Genomic DNA, 22,730 nt, shown 5'->3' on the forward strand with positions numbered 1-22,730 from the left:
CTTTGGAGGAGAATATTAATAATAAAGCTTCACCTACCCCAACAATTAATGTTGAATGGTCACATTCCTGAAAATAATTCATGGAAGAACTCAAAAAAGACTTTAAAAAATCCAATGAGAGACTTTGTAGTGACCAGAAACTGGAAACTGAGTGGATGCCCCTCAATTAGAGAATGGCTGGGTAAATTGTAGTATATGAATATTATGGAATATTATTGTTCTGTAAGGAATGACCAGCGGGATGAATACAGAGAGGCTTGGGGAGACTTACATGAACTGATGCTAAATGAAATGACCAGGGCCAGAAGGTCATTATTTACTTCAACAACAATGCTATATGATGATCAGTTCTTATGGATGTGGCCTTCTTCAGCAATGAGATGAACCAAATCAGTTCCAATAGAGCAGGAATGAACTGAACCAGCTACACCCAGCAAAAGAACTCTGGGAGGTGACTATGAACCACTACACAGAATTCCCAATCCTTCTATTTTTGTCCACTGGCTTGTTTGATTTCCTTCACAGGCTAATTGTACAATATTTCAGAGTCCGATTCTTTTTATACAGCAAAATAACTGTTTGGACATGTATACATATATTGTATTTAACTTATACTTTAACATATTTAACATGTATTGGTCTACCTGCCATCTAGTGGAGGGGGTGAGGGGAAGGAGGGGAAAAGTTGGAACAAAAGGTTTGGCAATTGTCAATGCTGTAAAATTGCCCATGCATATAACTTGTAAATAAAAAGGTATAATTAAAAAAAAGAAAGAAAGAAAGAAACCTGTGATAGAGTGGGATGCTCTCCTTCTACATGCCTCTCCCACTTCTCTTTTTCATCTCTTCTTTCTCTCTCTCCTCTTTCTCTTTTCTTCCCTCCTTTCCCTCTTTTGTTCCCTCACTGTCTTTCTCCCTCTCTTCTCCTTTTTTCTTCCTTCTTGTTTCTCTCTCTCTGTTGATCATCTTAGCTCTCCACTCCAACCACAAAAAATTACTTTATATTCATTTTTGTATTTACCTCTCAGTGAACTTCTTGTTCCCTACCTCCCTCATCCCCTAATAAAATGTCACCTACTTGAGGGAAAAAAAAATCAAATGAGAGAGATTGAGGAAAAAGTTTAAAAAATAAGTACAATCCAAGAAAAACAGAATTATATAAAGTCAGCAAATTAGAAAAAGAGATCCAGAATCTTAAGGAAGAAAATAATCCTGGAAGACTAAAATCAGGCAAGAGAAAGTCAGTGAAATTATAAGATCCAATAAATAATAAAACAAAATAAAAGAATGAAAAATAGAAAAGAATGTGAGATCTCATGAGAAAAAAATAGCTCTGGAGAATAGATCATGAAAAGAAAAGATAAGAATACCTGTACTACCTGAAAGCTATAATCAAAAAAAAAATCTTGACATACTAATACAAGAAATAATTAAAGAAAATAGATATGAAATGTTAAAACAAGAGGACAAAGCAGAAATAGAAAAAATCCACTGATCAGCACCTAAAAAAGATATTACAAGGAAAACATATAGGAACATCATAGCCAGATTCTGATACTCCCAGATCAAGGAGAAATTATTATGAGCAACAAGAAAACAAAATTTAAATATGGCAGAGCCACAATTAGAATCACACTAGACTTAGCAGCAGCTATATTAAAAGACCAAAGGTCTTAGAATATAGACGAGCAAAAGAAGCAGGATTATGGTTGAAAATATCATATCCAGGAAAGGTAAGCACAATTTTGAACATTAAAAAAGGATATTCAATGAATTGCCAGACTTTCAAGATTTTGTTACAAAAAGACCTGAATTTAATGGAAAATTTGACATATGAGATCCAAGAGAAATATAAGGTAAATATCATGGATTAATTTCAAAGGACTCAGTAAGGACAAACTGTTTATGTTTTGTAAGTAGAAACATAAACCATATGTCTAAGATTGTCTTTATCAATTGGGTACTTAGAAAGAAAGATTGGGGTAGAGCTGAGTATGAAGTGATTCTAAAAATGCAAAACTGTACAAAAGGTAAAAAGAGTAATTATCTTATACAAATGATGTGCAAGAGCAAGAACTGACAGAGGAATTAGAGAGGCTTTTTTTTTCTGGAGTCCTATTCACTTTAAGAATGAGTTAAAGAGGGAACAATAAGTGTGTGTGTGTGTGTGTGTGTGTGTGTGTGTGTGTAGAAAAGTCTTCTAAATGTATTGAGAAATGAGGGGGAGGGAAGAGAATAAGAGTGTAATATAGAAGGTATGTAGATTAATGGAAATGGGTCAGTGAAGAAGGGAAAGAAGATAAAGAAGGGATCCTTAGAGGGAGGAATAGGTTAACTAATGGTAAGGCAAGGTAGCAGGAAGAAATAAAAGAGAGGAATCAATAGGGATAGGAAATAAGAGATTTACACAAACATAATAATTATCAGGAACAGAATTTATTAGAAAAAGATTTCAGGGATAATCAAAGTTAAAGCTAAAATAGATTTAATCAAAAGAAAAAATAGGGAAATCATACTATAGATCAGCCATATAAATCAACATTGTTATAGACTATTTCAAATAACTAAATAGTATAAGATGGGAATATTTCCATGGTATAGGAAATAATGAGTTGCCAGATTTTGAAAAACAGGCAAAGACTTGAATTTATGAAGGATGATGTTATCCACCTACAAAAAAACAGAGGACAAACGAGTATCATATAGTCTTACATAGATGTATATGACTATATGTGTATATATATGTGTGTGTGTGTTTGTATGTGTATATATGTACATATATACATATGTGTATGTTTGTGCAGGATTATAGATTTCTATGCATATATATGCATGTATGAGCATATAAGTATGTCTGTGTATGTGTATATATACATATACATACACACACATATATGTTTGCATTTAATTGTAGTCTATTTGGGATTTGGAGGGGAGGAAAGGGGAGAAAAATAATAAAGTAAAAAGTTCATAGCAGAGAACAAAAGAAAACCTACAAGGAAGCAAAGTTGGATAGCTCTGAAGATTAGTATTTCTCATAAGGCTTTCTTAAAATGGAAATTTATCATCTTATATTTTGAATTCTCTATTATGTTCAGCTGTGCACATGAAATTTTTTCTTATTTTTTTCTATTTGGTATTCAAGTTTTAAGTATTTTTTTAAAAAACAAAACACCCAGCAATATTATAATGATGATTACAACTGTGAAAGACTCAGCTATTCTGATCAATAAAATGATCCAAGACAATTCTAAAAGATTCATAATGAAACATGTTATATACTTCCAAAGAAACAACTGAAAAACTTGAGTATGAACTGAACAATCTTATTTTTTTCACTTTTTTCCTTTCTTTTTTGTTTTTTTTTCCAACATGGATATTATGGAATATATTTTAAATGAGTTCACATGTATAATTGATTCTATATTTCTTGCCTTTTCAGTGGATTAGTAAAGGGATTGGAGAAAGGAAAAGAATTTGAATCTCAAAATTAAAAAATACTAAAAAATAAATACATAATTTTTAAATTAAAAGTATGTTTATGGGTCTATTAGCAAAATTAGTCAATTTCCCTTTGGCTTATCTTTTTTTTTTTTTTTTTTTGAGGGAGAGAGGGGGGGTCAATTTAAATTGGTTTGTTTACATGACTTTTTGGCTTTTCAAACAATTTAAATTTTGTTTAAATAAACACAAGCAAACAAAAATAAAGAAAAAGCCAGTCCAATATCACAGGCTGTCATCCAAGAGACATTTTATTTGTTAACTTTTAAAACCAATGTGTTTTGCTTCCCTCTCTGCACCCTCCCTCCCCATCTCCAACTCATCTACTGCAGGAGGTAACAAAGATAGCAAAGTCAATAATTAACTAGTACTCTGGAAGGGAGAAAATGTTCCAAAGACTGCTAGGTTATGGAAGAAAGGAATATGTGACCTTTTAGTCTTATGTTCCTGTGGCATAGTTCTTACTCTTCAGAAACTTCCATTCTAAACTCTGAAATAGAGAACATATCCTAAATACAATGTGCCAAACTTAAGAAATGGAGATCAAATGGTGATATAAATCCACCAGCTCTTATACAGTTTTTGTTTTCTGGTTGCTAGGACAACTTTACAATCCTGTTTTAAGAGCCAAGCTCTTGGTGGAAAGCAAGCAAGCAACATGTTGGAAAGTGAATTATGATAAATGATAATATTTTGGCATTTATGGATTATTTATTTGATTTTGTCACAGGAATGAAAGTCTAGGGTACAAATGTAAAAAAGTTGTGTATGAAAATAATACAATCCGATAGCAATAACAAAAATAAAAGCTAACTACCTAAAACAGCTTTTTTTTTTTTTAAGTTTATCCCTCTTGGACCCATGTCTTCTGGGTAGTTCAAAAACAATACATTTTAAAGTTGTCCTAGAAATGATTAAACAGATTATATGGATTCAGGAAAACAATATGTAGTACTCCCTGGCTTTCTACAATGCAATAAGCAGATTATGTTAATATGAGTGCAAAGAAAGGACTATATTTCTGCCCTAATGTCCCTATGGTGTTGTGGGGCTTCTTAGTTTCTTTTCACACACTATGGATCTTGATGTGTTTTCTTCTATGAGGACTTATTTCGTATGAACATATAAAGTTTGAGGCTCCTCCCAAGGTCTTTGAATCCCTTAAGTGATTTTTTTCTTTATTAACTTTATTAACAATAATGACAATTATTTTCTTTATTATTTCTTTATTAATTGATGTCAGAGTGCTTTTCCTTCTAGTTGCTCTGTGGACCATAATTGATAGTTATGCTTTTGGTCATTAGGAGGATTGCTGAGTATACGTCATTATCCACATCATTCTCCTTATGGTTTTTTAAATCTTTTTAGTATGTTGAAATTACATGCTATCACCAAATATTTTTTTAGAAGTCAAAGGATGTTTGTTTGTTTCACTTTGTGCTTATCTTGGTTAAAACAAAATAATTTGCTATTCTTATCCTGGTTCTGCCTTTTACTTCCCATATGACTTTGAACAAGTTATGTTACTTCTTTGAGATTCAGTTTTCACATCTCTAAAATGAAAGGATTGGATTAGATGACTTCTGAGATCTTTTCTAGCTCTAAATTCTGTGATTTTATGAGAGTGGAAAGAGTAATAGAAAGCTAAACAACTGGAAACTACCTTGAAAAAAAACAGTGAACTTCATAAGAAAACTTATTTGATTTGTTCTGTTTTTTATCAACACATGTTTTTGTGGGTCTACTACATGCACAGTACTGTGCAGACCTTTGGATATACCAAAAGCTACAAGAATTCTGTTCTATTTATGTTGATTTTTTTTTTTTGGCAAGGCAGTTGAGGTTAAGTGACTTACCCAAGGTCACACAGTTAGTGTGTTTGAGAGTGGATTTGAATCCATGTGGTCCTGACTTCAGGGCCAGTGCTCTATTTACTTTGCCATCTAGCTGCCCCAAGAATCCTCTTCTTGAGGGACTAAGTATCTATTTGAATAAACAGAATCCATGGTACATAAGTCAATAGTCAATAAATATTAAGAGTTTAATATGTACCAGAAACTCTGGTTAAGTGCTGGGAATACAAAGAAAGACAAGGCTGTCCCAGCTCTCAAAGAATTCACTATCCCAGTGAAGGAAGACAAAATGCATTAAAAGAAACTGAAGCGCTGAACCCAGGATGGAAAATGATGAGACAACGCCACGATTTTATAATTACATCACCATCTTTATATACCACTCTATAATTACATAGAACTTTCACATACTTTTGTTGCTACATATTTTATTGCTACAGCAACTCAATGAACAGCCAGGGAAGAAATCACTGTCAAGGAGCCCTCCTTAAATGAAGAATTTGCAAAAATTCCCTGTTGTCCACTTTTCACCCTCTCTCATCATTGGGATAGAGAGGTCCCAGGCAGAGGATAATGAATTTTAGAGTTGGTATCATTTCGCAGGATAATGAATGAATTTCCAGAGTTCATGAAGTACAGAAGAGAGATGAGTGGGAGATAATGAGGAGAAAGAAAAAAGGAGAAAGTAATAGTACTAGAGAGTATCATTGGTGGTGGTGGGGGGCAGTTATTCATTACATCCTGCTAAGGAATGTTAAGTGAATCCTTGCAACTTGAGTTGCTGTATTTTCCAGAAAAACTGGATCCCGAGTATGCAGGAAGCCCTGAATGTGTCAAGGACGAAGTGACCTCCTCCCTCTACAACTGACATAATTTGTTCTTTGCATCCTAAATGGGACTCCCTGGTTGTCCTTAGGAGTCAAGACAGTCTATATTAGACTGTAAAACTGCTTACACAGCGGAGACCCTTGTAGATAAAAAGGCCATACATGCGCTCTTCATGTTCTAGCAGTTCCCAAGAGAAAAAGAATGCAACTTTTGCCATCACTTTACTCAACTTCGGGGGAGGGGAGAGAGACGTTTTGGGTTTTTCCCCAACTTGACTGCAGATCTCCCTTTTCCATGCCATGCTCCTTTAGGTGGAGATTATGGTTCTTTCTCCTCCTGTATTGTACTGTTATAAATAGGGAAACTTCTGTATAAATGATGATGAACTCTTTGGATTCCACATGGTGTTTATTTCTCTTATAATAAAACTAGTTTTCACATAATGGCATGAAATTGTGAATGCCTATTGACAATATAATTCACCTTAAGGATGTCACTTTAATAGGATGTCTGGTATCTTCTACCAATGAGTTTCTTTGAAGTCCTTTAACTTAGATTAGTGCTGTTTGTTAAGCAGTGATAAGATATAATGGAAAAAATATTGATTGACTTTGGAGCCGGAAGCAATTCTAGGTCTGTGGCTTAGTCAACAAGCAATTATTAAGCACCCACTATGTGCCATGCACTGTGCCAAGCTTTAATAGCGGTATGACTTTAGGCATGTTATAGAATCAGCATCATAAAATTGCAGAGTTAGAGGAAGAAGGGATTTCAGAAGCCATTTAATGTAATACTTTATTTATAGGTGAGAGACTATGATGGTCATACAAAGTCATGAGCCTTAGTTTGCTAATCTATAAGAAGAGGACAGTGATATTTTCCCTGTCTACTCATTGGGTTATTGTAGCAATCAAATATAATAATAGATGTGAAAGTTCTATGTACTTATAGTATGATATATTAGGATTGTGATGTAATTTTAAAACCATATTTCTGACCATAATCTACCTGACTTTCTTTTATATTCATTAGCTTGAAAATAGCTAACTGGCTCAGTGCATAAAGAGCTAGGCTTGAAGTAAGAAAGACCTGAGTTCAAATTCAACCTCAGATACTTACTAGTTATGTAGTCCTGGGCAAGCCACTTAACCTGTATTTACTTTAATCCATTAGAGAGGGAAATGGCAAAGCACTCCAGTATCTTTGCCAAGAAAACCCTGATTGACAGTATGGTTCATGGGATCAAGAAATACCAGATAGGACTAAACAACTGAATAAGAACAAAACCACTTCTATTTATGCTGTCTCCAACTCTGTTATATAAAAGAAAATTAGAAATCTTAACCATTCCTTATTTTTTTCTTCTTTGACCATTCTTTAAATATCAGTTTCTTTAGATTTCTTTTAAATCGTACCAACTTTAAGGGCATAAACAGAATGCTAGTCTTCTAGGAAGTTATATTGTAAAGTTATTTTCACCACATTTCTGGGTATCATTCTTATTTATGATCAGGCATATTAGGCAATGATAAGGTTAAGTAAAAATTGAGCTCTTTATGTTATAAAGGAATTGTTTACTTTGAGTTTTTATGAATGTTCAGTTTGTGAAATTCTGAAGTGACCTAGAAATCATGAATTCATAAGGTTTAGGGTTGGAATAGATTTTAGAAGTCATCCAAGCTGGACTTAGAAATTCAACTTCTTCATCTTAGAGATTTAGGAAAGTGAGGCTCAGAAAGAGAAAGTACTTCTCCAGTTTACATAAAGAACAAGTAGCAAAGACAGGATTTCAGGTAGGTCTTTTAACTCCAACGCTTGTGCTCATTAATTCAATAACTATTTATAAGCTAAGTACTATGTACACTACACTGTGTCAGATGCCAAGTAAACTATAAAACTGTTATCATCCCATTCGGTTAATAATTGACCACTTCCAATTTCCTTATCATCTCTTTGGATCAGTGGCCAACTTCTGTCCTTTCCCTTTTTTGTTTTCCCTTTCAAATCTCACAAAACCTGTCATCTATCTTCACATTTTTTCTTCTTTAGTTATCTCACTTGCTTCCATAGCTTAATACCATTATTCCCAAGTATCCAAATACATAGGCTGATGCGTTTAGTGATTTTTCAGACATGTTTGCATTTCAGTTGTGACCCCATTTGGGGTTTTCTTGGCAGAGATACTGAACTGCTTTGCCATTTTCTATTCCAGCTCATTTTATAAATGAGGAAATGGAGGCAACCAAGGTTAAGTGGCTTGTCCAGAGTCACACAGCTAATAAATACCTCAGGCCAGATTTGAATTCAAGAAGATGTCTTACCCATTGTTCCACCAAGCTATCCTAATACCCAGGTTAAATCTCTCACTAAAACTCTAATTCTGCACCACCAGTTAAATGCTGGACAGCTTTCCGTGGATGACTTTGTCAATTCTTCAAGCTTAATTTATCCAAATTCAAACTCATTAATTTTGCTGCTATATTCCCTCTTTCTCTAAATATCCTTATTTCTTTTGAGAATTCCACTGTCCTCCAAGTCACACAGGTTTGTAACCTGTTTTTAGATTCTTTCCTCTCTCTCAACCTTTTTATACAATCATCACAAGCTTGCTGATTGGAATGCTCACTGCACCTCTCATATCCTTCCCCAAAGTCTGTGACCTCTCTACTTTCAAGACAACCACAGATAAGCCCTTATTGCCTTTTACATATACAACTGTAATAACTTCCTAATTGAATTATCTTTCCCCTTCTCCCCCCACCCCAGTCTCTCCCTCCTTTACTGCATTTTCCATATAAATGACAAAATAAAATCTCAAGATATATAGGTGTGACTATAGCAGTTCCTTACTAAAAATATTTTAGGGACAGCTCAAATCCTCTTTTTCCAGGAGGCCTTTCCCAGGCTGGCCCCACTGCTAGTGCTTTTTCTATCTTCCATTTACTTTCTCTCTTGAATGTACATTAGTTACTTTTATGTTGTTTCCAGCTTTAGACTGTAAAATCCCTGAGAGACAGGGAGGTGGGGGAAGTGTTGCCTTTCTTTACACCCTCAGGCACAGTGCTCAATACATTCTAAATAATTAAAATGCTTTTTATTGATCAGTTACAAATTCTTCAGTTTGGCAATTAGAGACCTGAATAATCTACTTCTAACATACCTTAATTTTTTTTTCTTTTATTCTCATTAGTGTTCTATTTTTAAGTACACTTTAAAGATAATTTTAACATTCATTTTTGTAAGATTTTGTGTTCAAATTTTCTCCTTACTTTTCCCCTCTGCAAGATAATAAAAAAAAATCTGATATATGTCATACATGTAAAATCCCTTTAAATATATTTCCATACTTCTTGTGTTGAGAAAGACAAATCAAGACAAAAGGGGAAAGAACCATGAAAAAGAAAAAAAAAAGGTGAAAATACGATGCTTCAATCCATATTCATTTCCCATAGTTCTCTCTCTAGATGCACATAGCATTTTCCATCCCAAGCCTATTAGAATTGTCTTGGTTCACCACATTGCTGAGAAGAGCTTAGTTTATCATAGTTGAGTATCACAAAATCTTGCTGTTGCTTACAATGTTCTTCTAGTTTTGTTCACTTCACTCAGCATCAGTTCATTTTAGGCTTTTATGAAATTAGTCTTTTCATCATTTCTTATAGAATAATAATATTCCATTAAATTGATATACCATAATTTATTTAGCTGTTCCCCAACTGATAGGAACTGAATTTCAGTTCCTTGTCACTACAGAAAGAGTTGCTATACTTTTGCACACATGGGTCCTTTCCCCTCTTTTATGATCTCTTTTGGATACAGTAACACTGCTGAATTAAAGGACTTGAACTATTTTATTATCCCTTGGGTCATAGTCCAACCTATCTTGCCAGCTTCAATTCACATTAATTCTTATCTCATATGCTACATTCCAGTTGAAAAGGATAATGAAGATTCTTATACTTCAAGCATCCATCTTTAGAATCATTATATTTGCATAGGCTATATCTCCCTCTCCCCAAGGCTTAAAATGTACTTGTGCATCAACTTTGTCTCTCTGAAACCTTATAAAGTCTCAGCAATGATATCACCTCCTTCCTAAGGCTCTTTTGAATCCTTCCCACTGTTGGTGCTTATTTTAATCTCAAATGATCAAGTATATATGTAATCTATGTGCATATTATAGCTGTCAAGCATTGTCTCTTAATGGAGAGCCACAACTTATTCGAACTTAACAGTTTTAGTAACCTGGAAGCACTGAGGGTTTAAGTGACAAGCAATAGTCATGTATTATGTGCCATGTATTATTATGTTGACAAAATTTAATAAATTGAAAATATAGCATAAAACAGATGAAAAGGTAATCCTTTCTCATATTGATTTTTCATACCAAGGTTTGTGATGAGAGCAAAGATAATACCAAACAGTCCCTATACTTTTGGAACTTTCTTTGGTTACATTTTACCTATCATACATTATCCTTTCATAATTTCTATTTATTTTTTAAATCATTCACGAACATCCTTCTGTGATTCCATGTGATCTTAAAAATCCACAGGGATTTAATTGATTTTCCTTTGTCTTGCAATATTTATTTAAAGGTATTCAGACTTTTTTAGCTGATCTTCCCTTCTGTTATTAATATATTAATATTTTCACTCCTCATTTATCTGCTTATGTTTAAAGTCTTTAATTATTTTCTTTCTTTTGAGATCTTTGATAAATTCAAATTTCCCCTTTCCCTAATAATTCCTTAGTGTTGAATTTCTACTCCTTTCCTTTTGATGGTAATTTCATGGTGGGTTAGAACTCAAAACTATCTCAGCCTTCTCCCATGCTGAGCAATTCGCATTTCACCAGCCTCAATCTCTTCCCTAAGTGATTTCTATGGGAGAAGAACAGGTCCTAGCTGGGTACTATGTTCTGTTCTTCAGACTTAGTGAAGGGCCACTGAGCTACACACATATCCTGCTCTAATTTTCTCTGTTCCTCAGTCAGTAAGCTTTTTTTTTTGTTTGTTTGTTTTTTTTTTTTTTTTTTTTTTTTTTTTTTTTTTTTGGTTTTCTGTAAGGATGAAGAACATGGTAGAGTAAAGTTTGATTGCAAACCTGTGGATCAACTGCTGGGTATCTTGTTAGAGCATGATGATGGGTGGGAGAGTGGTATGTTGAGTATTAAGGATCAAAGAATAGTCTTTTTTGCTCATATTGCTACTTTGTTAGGGTTCTTAGTGTCTAGATCCCAGTGGGTTCAGCTGAAATGTTTTTTATCTTTTTTTGCATAATTCCTATTTTGGAAAGGTTTGAGAGTTTGTGAGGATCAAAGAAAATGTTTAGTCTTTTGTCTTATTTATCCCATGACCAAGAAATTCCTTTATACATATTTTTATATACCCATGCATCTAGGTATCATTGACTCTTCCATCCTTTTTATTCCTAGAGCCTAGATATTATTCAGGCCCTATTAGGAGCTTAAGTAATGCTTTTTGGTTAATTAATAGATTAGTTAGGCTGGCAATAAAAATATTGTGTGTTTATTTTTTACATATATATGCATGTGTATGTGCACATGTGCCACACATGTGGCAAGAAATTATCTTTGAATATTTGAAGGACTGTCACAGGAAAGAAGAATTAGCCTTGTTCTGTCTTAATCTAGAGGGCAGAACTAGAAGGAACTGGTAGGAGCTACTTAGAGGCAGATTTAGGCTGCACACAAGAAATAAAGTCTGAACTTTTCTGAGAGAAGAGGTGTTTTCAAGCAGAGGTTAGATAATCATTTGTTGGGTGATATTGTAGAGGAGATTTCTGTTCAGGCATGTATTCAGGAATAGATGACCCTTGAGATTCCTTCTATTTCTGAGAATATATAATACCATGGCCATTTTACTATTCTCTACCATACTATATGGTAACTATGCTTCTATAAGATATGTCTCATTTACAATATAAAACTCTTCATTGTACTTGAAGAGCCTTTATTTATAGAGATCCCCAGGTAAGTGCACTAGCTCATTGTATCTCTGAGGTTAACACCCTTATTGATAGACTCCAAAGTAAAAAAATACTCCTACTCACTTTACACATGAATACTTTTATAGATATTTCTCTCCTCTTTTGCTCTCATACACCCACATATATACACACAGAGAATTCTTTTAAAAAACCAATGTAGGCACAAAAGTAAATAGAATAAAAGAAAGAGTTAATAATTATTTCAATCAATTAGAAGTTTATGAAGTGGACAAATAAAGAATTTCTACTTATTATAAATTTAATATATATAAATATATACTAAATATATAATAATATGATATAATAATAAATACTTATTATAAATTTTAAAAAAGATCTGAGAATATTCAATTTAATCTCCTTTGATGGTTTATTTCTATCCCTTTTCCCTGACTACATTGGCTTCTCATGCTTTTTTGACCTGGACAAATTAGAATACTTTAGAATCCAATGTAGTACTTTTTTATACTTTCACCAATAATAAAACAGAACAGACTTATTTTACTATTGGCTCTGATTTTATATATTGTGTGTATGAGCTAAAGTTAAATTCACTTTCCTTTTTAAATATATATATGTCATAGCTTAAGATCAGTGAGAATCGTATCTGGCTAATGGTCACAACGATTATATAAAATTATCAAAGTTTCTGAATCAGATCTTTGTTTATACTTGTTTTACTCAAGCTGTTTTTTTTTTTTAAAGCTGTCTTGATTAAAAACACCTATTTAAGCAAACAGATTTGCATTATGTAAGTACTGTATGTTTCAGTTTTGCAAGCCTTTTATTTTACTTGAGGAATCCAGGCTTATTAAATATTTTTATGTGCAGGTGACATGCTAAACCCTTAATTAAACAAACACAATTAACCTTACAAAATTGCATTGAAACATAAACGAGTGTTTAATGTTTTTGGCTTTTTACCTTCATCTCATTTCTTCTTTTGTGAAAGGAAAAAAATTATTAAGTATAATCCTAAACTTTAACATGTTGATTCTTAAGATTCTTTGTCAATACCCCCCTCAGAAGCTGTTCTATGTGTCATATTCCTATTCATTCAGTTGTTTGGGATACCACTAGGAAGCTGGTAATCTTAGGCATCAGACTTTATACTGAATGTCATTCTCCTTGAAGTCATTTCCTTTTTTCATGGTTTTGTAACTAATCTTAAGAGACAGTTCTTTGCAAACAGTGATGTCAGTTAAGTTTATCTTTAAGGCACTACCCCCACTTCTCCTTTTTCACATTTTTTGTCCATTTTAGCCTTCAGTGCCACCTTCCACTCCTGATTACGTAGGTGGTACATCCTTCCTGGATCTTCATTTTCTACTAAGTTGCTGATGCCCTGAACTTAGTATTCTTCACCAAAAATTCCTGGTAGGATTGTTATTCCTCCTGAGCTTCTCAACAAGCTGATAATGACTTAAAGTGTTACTCCTTCCAGGAGTTTTAACATTTTAATAAGCAGAGGCCTGACCTTAATTTCCATTGGTGGAATTTCAGACACCCTACTAGAGATCAAAAGTTCTTTCTCTGGCATTCTTCAAATAATACCATGTAGTGTAGGCAGAGAAGTCGATGTAGGCAGACTCATCGAGAACAACGTGTAGGGAGGGGTAAAGAAGAAGTGGAGGTGGAGGGAGAAAGGGTGACTCAAGGAACACTTTTTAATATTACTTTTGATAAGTATGTATTTAATCATTTCAGTCATGTCCAACTTTTTGTGACCTCATGTGGGATTTTTTTTTTTTTTTTTGGTAAAGATATTGAAGTAGTTTGCCATTTCCTTCTCTAGTCCATTTTACAGATAAGGAAACTGAGTTGACTTGCCCAGGGTCACATAACTTGTAAGTATCTGAAGATATATTTGAATTCTAGTCTGACTCTAGGCCTGGTACCCTATCCACTGTGCCACCTAGTTGATAAATCAGTGTATATGTAACAAAACAAAGCAAAAAAAACAAACTTGGCTATCTTTAATACAGGAACATTCTACTCTCCAAGATATATAGCTATTTATTTTGTGATAACCTCAGTTGACTATGTTATAGAAAAAGCATAAGGCCACAGGTGGATAGTAACATAGGTTTTGGGGACAATTTTCAACCTTGCCTGATGTCTACAAGTGCCTTGTCTCCGTGTTGTATGTAGGTGAATATTTATTCTGACAACTAAAATCAGCCCTTTATTGTGTAGCCACATCATGGAGCTAAGATAGCTATCATTTTGAATTGATTTTGGCTTGAAACTGAGACAATTTCTTCAAATTAGTTTATTCTTGGGTTAATGGAATACTATTTCTTTCCCTAACTGGAAAAGTTTAGGACTTTATATCTCTTAAGACCAGAATTTTGAAGAAAAGATTTGCAACATGGGACTTCATTTATAAAACTAGTGTTGGGCCTAGGACAAACACCCATGAAGTATTATGTTATAGAGGAAGGCATGTTGGACTAAGTGTCAGAGAATTCTAAAGTGGATTTAAATCCTGGCTTTGCTATTTACTATGTGAGTGTGGTGTCCTAAGTGGGTTAACCTTGCTGGGTCTTCGTCTCCTCACCTGTAATTGGATTAGATGAACTCTGGATTCAGAGTAACTGCATTCAAATGAAGTTTCTGATGCTCATTGTCTGCACTACTTGCCTCAGAACAAATCCTTAATATCCTTACATCTTGGTTTCATTGTAAATGAGAAATCTCATCTGTAAAATGAGAAATTAGGACTAGATAGCTTCTGTTTATCTTCCAGTCCAAAAACTATGATTCATATTATCAACTGTAAGTGGTGCTATCAAGACTTGAATTTAAGTATTTGTTATAGTTTGGGGCCTTATAGTATAAGTCATGTCACCGTTCTTGGTGAGGCTGCCACTCATGCTAACTATGGAAACTTGAGCAAAATGATTGGGATGGGGGCACCTGAAGGGCACCTCCTACACATGGAATATATTGTAAAAGTGTTCTCTTGTAGCTGACTCGGCACACTTATTTTGAAAGAAGGCCAACTAAAAATTTTACTATTTTTATTTGATAAGGTCTGTTAAGACTATATTGCTCTTGAATTTGGAGCTCAGTCTCAGCTTAAAAAATATTATGCTATTTGAATTCTGAGATTCATTTTTGGGCTATCTCATAACTATACATACATACATACATAAATACATATATACATAGAGATTTGTTGAATTTTAGTTTTGAAAGGAATTCTAATCATTTTCCAGCTCAAATTTCCCCATGTTACAGATGAGAAAATTGAGGCCCAGAGAGTTTACATCATTTGTTCAAGGCTCCATAGTTAGTGATAAATGCTACAAGAACACAGTTTTCTCTTGACCTCTGTTCTAGTTGTTTTTCTTCTAACAGAAACTCTTCCCTGTTTGATTTTGTTTTATTTAATCCCAGAATTGAATCATGAATTTCAGTATTAGAAGGAATCTTAGAGATTATGTATTTCAATCCATAGTTGTCAGCAAGTTCCTAAAATGATAATAACTCGTATTTTTTCTCTCTTTAGGTTTGGAAAGCATTTTACATACTTATCTAATTTCATATTACAACCCCAACAAGTGATCATTAAACCATCTGTTGAAAACCTCCTTACTTCTCTCTGTCATCAAGCAAATTACTACATTCTACATTCTCTAAGAATTAAAAACAACAACAACAAAAACCCTCATGTTATCAAGCTCTCTTTCCTGGATTGGTTCTTCTGTCATTCTGTCTATTTATAGACCAATTGACCATACACTCCTGCCATCTCATTTGTCTACTGCCAAGGTCCTGGGTCCTGGACACCTGCTGACTCTGGGGAATAGAAAAGTATGCTTATAGGAGGTGAGTCTGATACTAAATTGGGCCTTTCTAGCTCACTGCCCTGCACAAAGATGAATATTTTTGTTCAGATAAAAGAGAAGTATAACAAAAACACTGATGAATGGTTATAGTCTAAGTGAAAGGTGTAATATGTCTTTGATGAGCATTGATGTACTAGAGTTAGTATGAGGTGAGAGAAAAAGGGAAAGGAGTGAGGGGAGAGAGAAAAACACACAGATACAGAGACTGAGAGTGACACAGACAATGGCATAGAGACAGAAAGACAGAAAAACAGAACATTGTAACCAATATCTACAATTATCACTGATAATCTCAGGAACTTCATGACACATATCTTGACTTGCATGGGGTCTCTAATATGAACTACATGTGTATATGTATGTGTGCTTAGGGTGGGGAGGGGTCTGGGGAATGGGATGAGAAAAAATATGATAGCATTTAACAAATTAAACTTGGGAACGTTTCCCCCACCCCCACCAAAAAAAAAAAGCAGATGGTATTTTGAACACAAACTGTCATAGCACATGAAAGCATAAGAGTTCTGGTCGTTGCCAAGAATGAAAAAAAAAATAAGCTGATTTTCTTTAATTGCAAAAACTACCTCTCAGCTCTCCTATGGGCTTGAAAAAAAGGCACTGAGAAATGTGAGTGATCTGCAAAAAGGGATTTGTGTAACAAGCACCTCCAACCACAGAAGTCACATGGGACTCTTTCCGCTTTGCTACTTTTGATTGCTTGTCAAGAAGGTTATACTTTTAGTTCTCCCTGGCCAGCAAGGCTAAGCAATGTGCGAGCTGGAGTGACCTTTATGCACAATGTCTTTCCAAAGGCTTATCCAGCAGAACAACAATTTGGTGGACTACTGCACAGGCCCAGCTTATAGCTTGTACTCTGCACCCACAGGTAGCCCACAAGTGGATAATAAAAGGATCCAAATGCTGGCAGACACAGTGGCCACTTTGCCCCGGGCACGAAAGCAGGTACGATGACCATTTTGTACTTTGGGGATCTTTCAGTCACCGGGCAGTGGATTCCTCAGTCAGCATGTGGGCTCCTAAAGCATGAGCTTAGATGCTCAGTCAGAGCTTGGAAAGGAGAGTGGTGAGATAGGCAGAAGCACTGGGCGCGAATGGAAAACTGGGTACCCAACGACTCTGGTGAAACATAAAACCACGTGTGACACAGTATTTCTGTTCTTTATTGGAGAAATGCTCTGGATGAACTGAGGTTCTTAAGCTCATGGGATCACGGAGCTCTTTCTCTGCAACCCCTGACAGCCTGTGTGAGCTGTTACTGCGTGTGTGTGTGTGTGTGTGTGTGTGTGTGTGTGTGTGTTTCTGTCTCCCTCTTCTTCCCCTTCCAAACCATCTGTACCATGCTGAGAAGCACTTTAAGATCTTAATCATATTAGGGTCTGGTTTCTGGAGAGTTCACTAAATTTTTACAGCTAATAATACAGTTCTTCAGCTTTTCTACTGGATTCTGGATCATGTATTTCTTTTGGAATGAGATGATGCTTCTGAAAATATTCAGTCTAACCTCTTCAGAACTTTTTTTTCCTCATTCTGCATCTTTCATACTATTAAAAAAAAGTTATTTGTTAAATAGATTAGAAAATAAACTAATCATAATTCCTTTGCTGGTTCTGTTATTAACAGTTAAAATTGATATCTTTTCTCCTCCTTCCCTTCCCCCACACTCTAACTTCATGTTGGATTTTGTTTATACCTCTTTTAGGTACTTCTCATGTATTATACGTCTTTATGTATGTTTTTACCCTACTACTAAATTGTAGACTATGAAGGGAGGCCCACTGGTTTATAACAGCTTTGAACCTCACCCAGGGTTAAGCAAAGTGTTCTGCTTTTAATAAATACTTAGTTAATAAATTGGCCAAGTACAATCCCACTAAAATCTAAAACAAGATCATTCAGGATAGAATCTTTTAAAGTAGAAAATATTCAGAAACATTTCATGATAAAAATTATCATTACTCAATTGTATATTAGTAATTGTGTCCTCTTAAATGTTCTGTGGGGTTTTTTGGTAAAGTTTTAATGAATATCAAAGTAGATGACAGATTTAAACTTGGTGGACCACTCTATCTTATTCATTGTTTGCTTAGGAATACTTAAAGAGAAGGTATAATTAGCTATGGTTTTGAGAGATAATTTTTCTCAATTCAGAAAAGGATTTTTTTTCTTTAATGGGCATGATGTTATGACAATTGTTGTAATCAACTACCAATATGTGCATTTGAAAAAAAAATTACTGTAGAATGAGATAGAATGATAACCCATATAATTAATGCAAGTTTCAAAAGTATTAGCTATAAAGCAGAGTTGTAACTAACAATTATGTCACCAAGGTCAAGTGGCATGAAATCTATTCTCAATCCAATTCTTTAAGATAAATTCATTTGAGGGTAGTGGTTTGCTTAGAGATTCTGGGATACAAGACCTGTATAGGGAAGAACCCTGACACTTTAACCTGTGTGTATATGTGTCCTTGGCTGGGGGGTGAATAAGAGAAGAAAGAGAAAGAGATCTTATGACGATGGCCTCTATACACTGCATCTCTAGCATACATCAAGGCTACTGCTGCAGAAGAAGCATGCCATAGGATAGTTCATATTTTAATGAGTTATCCTTGCTAAATAGGTCCTACTATTTAGTTCATGTACTTCTATGTTGCTGAATGAATGCTAGTGCTCTCTGATTTTTGGTATTCTAGGATAATGGTGTCAAACTCAAATAGATATGGCCATTAAACTATGTATAAAGATCCCAGCTGGCCACATATTGATTTAGAAAAACACATATTAACATTAAATTTTATTATATTTTTATTTATTTTGTTAATGTTTCCCAATTACATTTTAATCTAGTTGAAGACAAATGGGACTATGTTTGATATCTCTGATCTAGGACAAGACTTTGATTGCCATACTCTAGTTGTAGTAACTATAGAGTTGCTTTCTTATGCATAATATGTAATTAAGAGCTGCTGGTTAGAGCATCATTTTATACTTGGGAAGTAGACCTCTTCCTTTCTTGTGACTTTGATATTAGGGATTAGCTCTTCTAAATTTATTCCTCTTTCATTTTTTTTTTCCACCATCAAGCATACATATTCTTCCCTCTATTTTCTTTAGCTAGTTCTCATTAATATGACATTTCATCATTATGGGTTGGGAACTTCCTCAACAATTTGAGCATAATTTTCTTAGCACTACATAAAATTAGGAAGTTGTTCAAGAAAATGAGAAGTTAAATGACTTACCCAAGATCATGAAGCTATCATGTGCCACAGACCTTTGGCTTCCTAGTTATGAGGTCAGCTCTCTATGATACCATTTTTATTTTTATGCACAGAATATACATACATGTATTTACTATCCTAACACCAATATGGACACCCATATGTAAACATTCATCCTCATTCCTTCATCCCATTGTATCTCTACTTACCTTTCTCCTCCCATTCTCATTTAAAATGTAATCCTCTCAACAGTTAAGCTCATACTCCCAATATGTCTTTCTGGAAGAAATGGTTTTTGGTTTCTGATGGGAAGTGCTGAGAATAACCCTGTTTCTATGGTACTTTTTCATCCTTGAAAGACATAGGGCATGGAAATTAAAATCTGTAAATATGTCAAAATCTCTCAAGGCATTCATTTGACCAAAAAAAAAAACAAAAACCCACATTAAGAATATACTAATATTCATGTTTTTCCAGCTTGTTACTAGAGACCGGTCTCTAGTTTGGCAGGAACTCTGATTAGCAGGCAGTAGGATCCCTGGTTGGCTACCAAAAAGACAGGTGTTTCTCTGCCCACTTTGTTATTTTCAACATTTTTTTATGTCTGACATCAGCAATTCATACTTCTTGTTAGTATTGGCTTCCGTTTCTATAAAACTGTAGCTGGCCAGCCCACAGTTTTCTTTCTTTTTTAAAGAAAAATCTTCTGAATCCTTTGGATGTTTGTCTTTAGAATTCTTTAAAAATAGATATCATATGTGTGTATGTGTGTATATGTGTGTATACAAGGATACCTGTGGTTGTAGGAGGTGTCAGACAGACACCATGGTCTGTACAGTTGGTATTTTACTCCTACTCCCAAATAGTTTTGGAAAGCACTTCAGTCCTTTCTTTGGAAGATGTTTGAAAGAAAAGGGATAGTCTTCAAAAATGTGATAGTTCCCAGAAGGTCATGGTGTGTAAAAATCCTAGAGTCTTGAATTGGTACTGAGCATCTGGATTTGAATCTCACCTATTCTTCCTCCTGGAAACTATGAGGATTCCTCCCCACCCTCCCCCCACCCCCACCCTCCCCTGATTATTCTTTTGTACAGGCATCTGGGCCCATCATCAGTCATCCTGACCTATGCCTTGCCAATTGGTCTTGGTGGACTCTGGAGGAAAGAGCTAGTTTGATGACTTTGACCAGCTCTGCCTCAATTAGATCCAATTCTCTAACAAGCTGAGATGTCCGCCTTCTGGTGCCATTGATTTTCTTCAAGATTGAAGCACAAACAACATCCCTCTTCCCAGCATTGTCACTTAATACATTCATTTTCCTCTCAGGACCTCAGTTTCCTTCTCAGTAGAATGAGATGAAGTTGGACTAGACAATCTCTAAGGTTCTTTCCAGGTCTGAATTATATGATCCCATGAGTCACTAGTACTAGCAATGTAATCTAGAAGTCACAGTATTTCAAGCTATAAACTGCTCTTTCCTATTTTACCTCAAGGGTATTTTGTGACTAATAGCTACTCTGATAATTTTTGGTTATACTTTCTTTACACAGGCAATCATTACAAAAGGGGCTTCCCAAGAAAAGTTCTGAGAACATGAGTGTAGGAATGCTGTCACTGTCTTCTACTTATAGACTGCCTCCAGGGTAATAAGCACTATGCTTACTCTTTTATGGTATATTTTCTGTCTTTTTTTCTGCTTTTATTATAAGGCAGTGGCACATATAATCTATAGCATCTATTCCTTGTGGTTGAATTATTTTCAATTATGTCTGGCTCTATGGCCCTATAGGGTTTTCTTGGCAAAACAGTGGTTTGCTCTTTCTTTCTCCAGGTCATTTTACAGATGAGAAAACTGAGACAAACATCTTTAACTGTCTTGCCCAAACTCATACAACTAGTAAGTGTCTGAGTCTGAATTTGAACTTAGGGCTTCCTCACTTCAGGCCTGGCACTCTATCTAACTGCCTCACCTAGCTACCCATAGCATTTATTCTGAATATTCAAAAAACACATGAACACTTAATAATTTGAGAGAAATCCCAAGTTAATTCCTTTCCAAAAAAGGAAAATAACCCTTTTCATTGAGTGTCATGGCAAGCCTGAGCTTATGCACCTAATTTTGCTAAAACTGAATAGTTGAGACTAGATTAAACATTCTTATGAAATTACTTTGCCCAAGTTCTCCTTTTGATTGCCAATTGGGAAAAAAAAATCAGTTTTGCTGTACTATTTTTGTAGGATATTCTTGCCTTTGGCTAGGTTTCAAGTTTAAACTCTTGCTCCAGGTTTTAAAGTATATTGAAAGAAAAAATCATGAAGGTGTGAATGCTAGTGAAGATGAGCAAGGGGGAGGAAAGGGGTGTGTGTGTGTGTGTGTGTGTGTGTGTGTGTGTGTGTTTGTGTGTGTTGGGTGTAAGGAAGAGTGGTAAAGATAGTAGTGAATATAACTTCAACTTTTCATTTTGGAACTAAATGCACACCTGTGGATAATGGCCCCAAACAGTTTCTTGAAATGAATGTGCAGAGTTAGCTACAGGAAGCAATAGTCTCTTGTTACTGGGCAGCAGAAGTAGATGCTGGAAAGAGGCCTACCTCCTTTGTAGTTCCAGGTACTTTTTTTTTTTTTTAACACGTTCAGTATGAGGTAGATTCCATATACTTTTTGCCAGTCTGTCTTTATTAAGTGCTTGTTATATGCCAAGTTGTGAGCTTGTAGCGAAGGTATTTGGATTCAGGAAAGAAGGCCCCAGTGAGCTGCATCCTTACCAAGGCACCAGTCTCTGCAGACACAAGGTTAGCACAGTGCCTGGTACATGATAGGTGCTTAATAAATGCCTTATTTTTTTTAAAGGCAAAAAAAGAAAGTCCCTAGGTGACAGGAAGGTAATCATAAATAAAATTGAACTTGGAGACTGCATCTTAGGAACTACTAAGGGGTTAAGCTCTGACCAGGCTTCCTGCACAGTTGAATGTGTGCCTTGCAGCCCTGCCAAATTGCTAAGCCTGGATTTCTCATATTAGATAATGTGTAATAAAAGACAGCTGTTGCCAGCATATGCTGTGCTTCACACACCAGCTTCTCATTCATGATTTTTGGTGCCATCACCACAACACTGAAAGATGGTTATAGATGGGTGGACAGTCCACAGAGGGTAAGACATCACAGGATGCAGCCCCAAATAGTGCTATCAGCACTGCGGGGAAAGGCCCAAGTCCCAGTCCTCTGGTAGCTGCTCAGGTTCTCCTTCTTCCATTTTAGCAGATTATTTAATAGGGGACTCACGTGAATCAGGGAGCAGTGCCAGCGATACACTGCTAAAATCTGACAGATTAAAGAAAAAAAGGTGGGTTTCATGTCAGGGCATGCCACATGTCAGAGATGTTGATGGTGTCAAGCTGCGAACACTTTGATTTAAATGTTAAGTGGTTAAAACGTTCTCAT

At 35.1% G+C, this 22,730-nt stretch overlaps 1 protein-coding gene across 3 annotated transcripts in view; it reads left to right on the forward strand.

The window, feature by feature from the left end:
* The window catches only part of CYTIP (cytohesin 1 interacting protein), a 77,890-nt gene that overhangs the window by 25,269 nt on the left and 29,891 nt on the right, over positions 1–22,730 (forward strand). The window contains exons 2-3 of one of the 3 annotated variants that reach the window (XM_051986352.1): positions 15,708–16,027; positions 16,931–17,007. In XM_051986352.1, coding sequence (XP_051842312.1) covers positions 16,015–16,027; positions 16,931–17,007 — 90 coding nt within the window. In that variant the 5' untranslated portion in view covers positions 15,708–16,014. Of the gene's footprint in view, positions 1–15,633; positions 16,028–16,048; positions 17,008–22,730 lie in introns of those variants that run through there. The other 2 variants (XM_051986353.1, XM_051986351.1) reach the window with 2 other exon arrangements.

The sequence above is a fragment of the Antechinus flavipes genome, chromosome 3 (assembly GCF_016432865.1).
Source record: "Antechinus flavipes isolate AdamAnt ecotype Samford, QLD, Australia chromosome 3, AdamAnt_v2, whole genome shotgun sequence".
NCBI classification, from domain to species: Eukaryota; Metazoa; Chordata; class Mammalia; order Dasyuromorphia; family Dasyuridae; genus Antechinus; species Antechinus flavipes.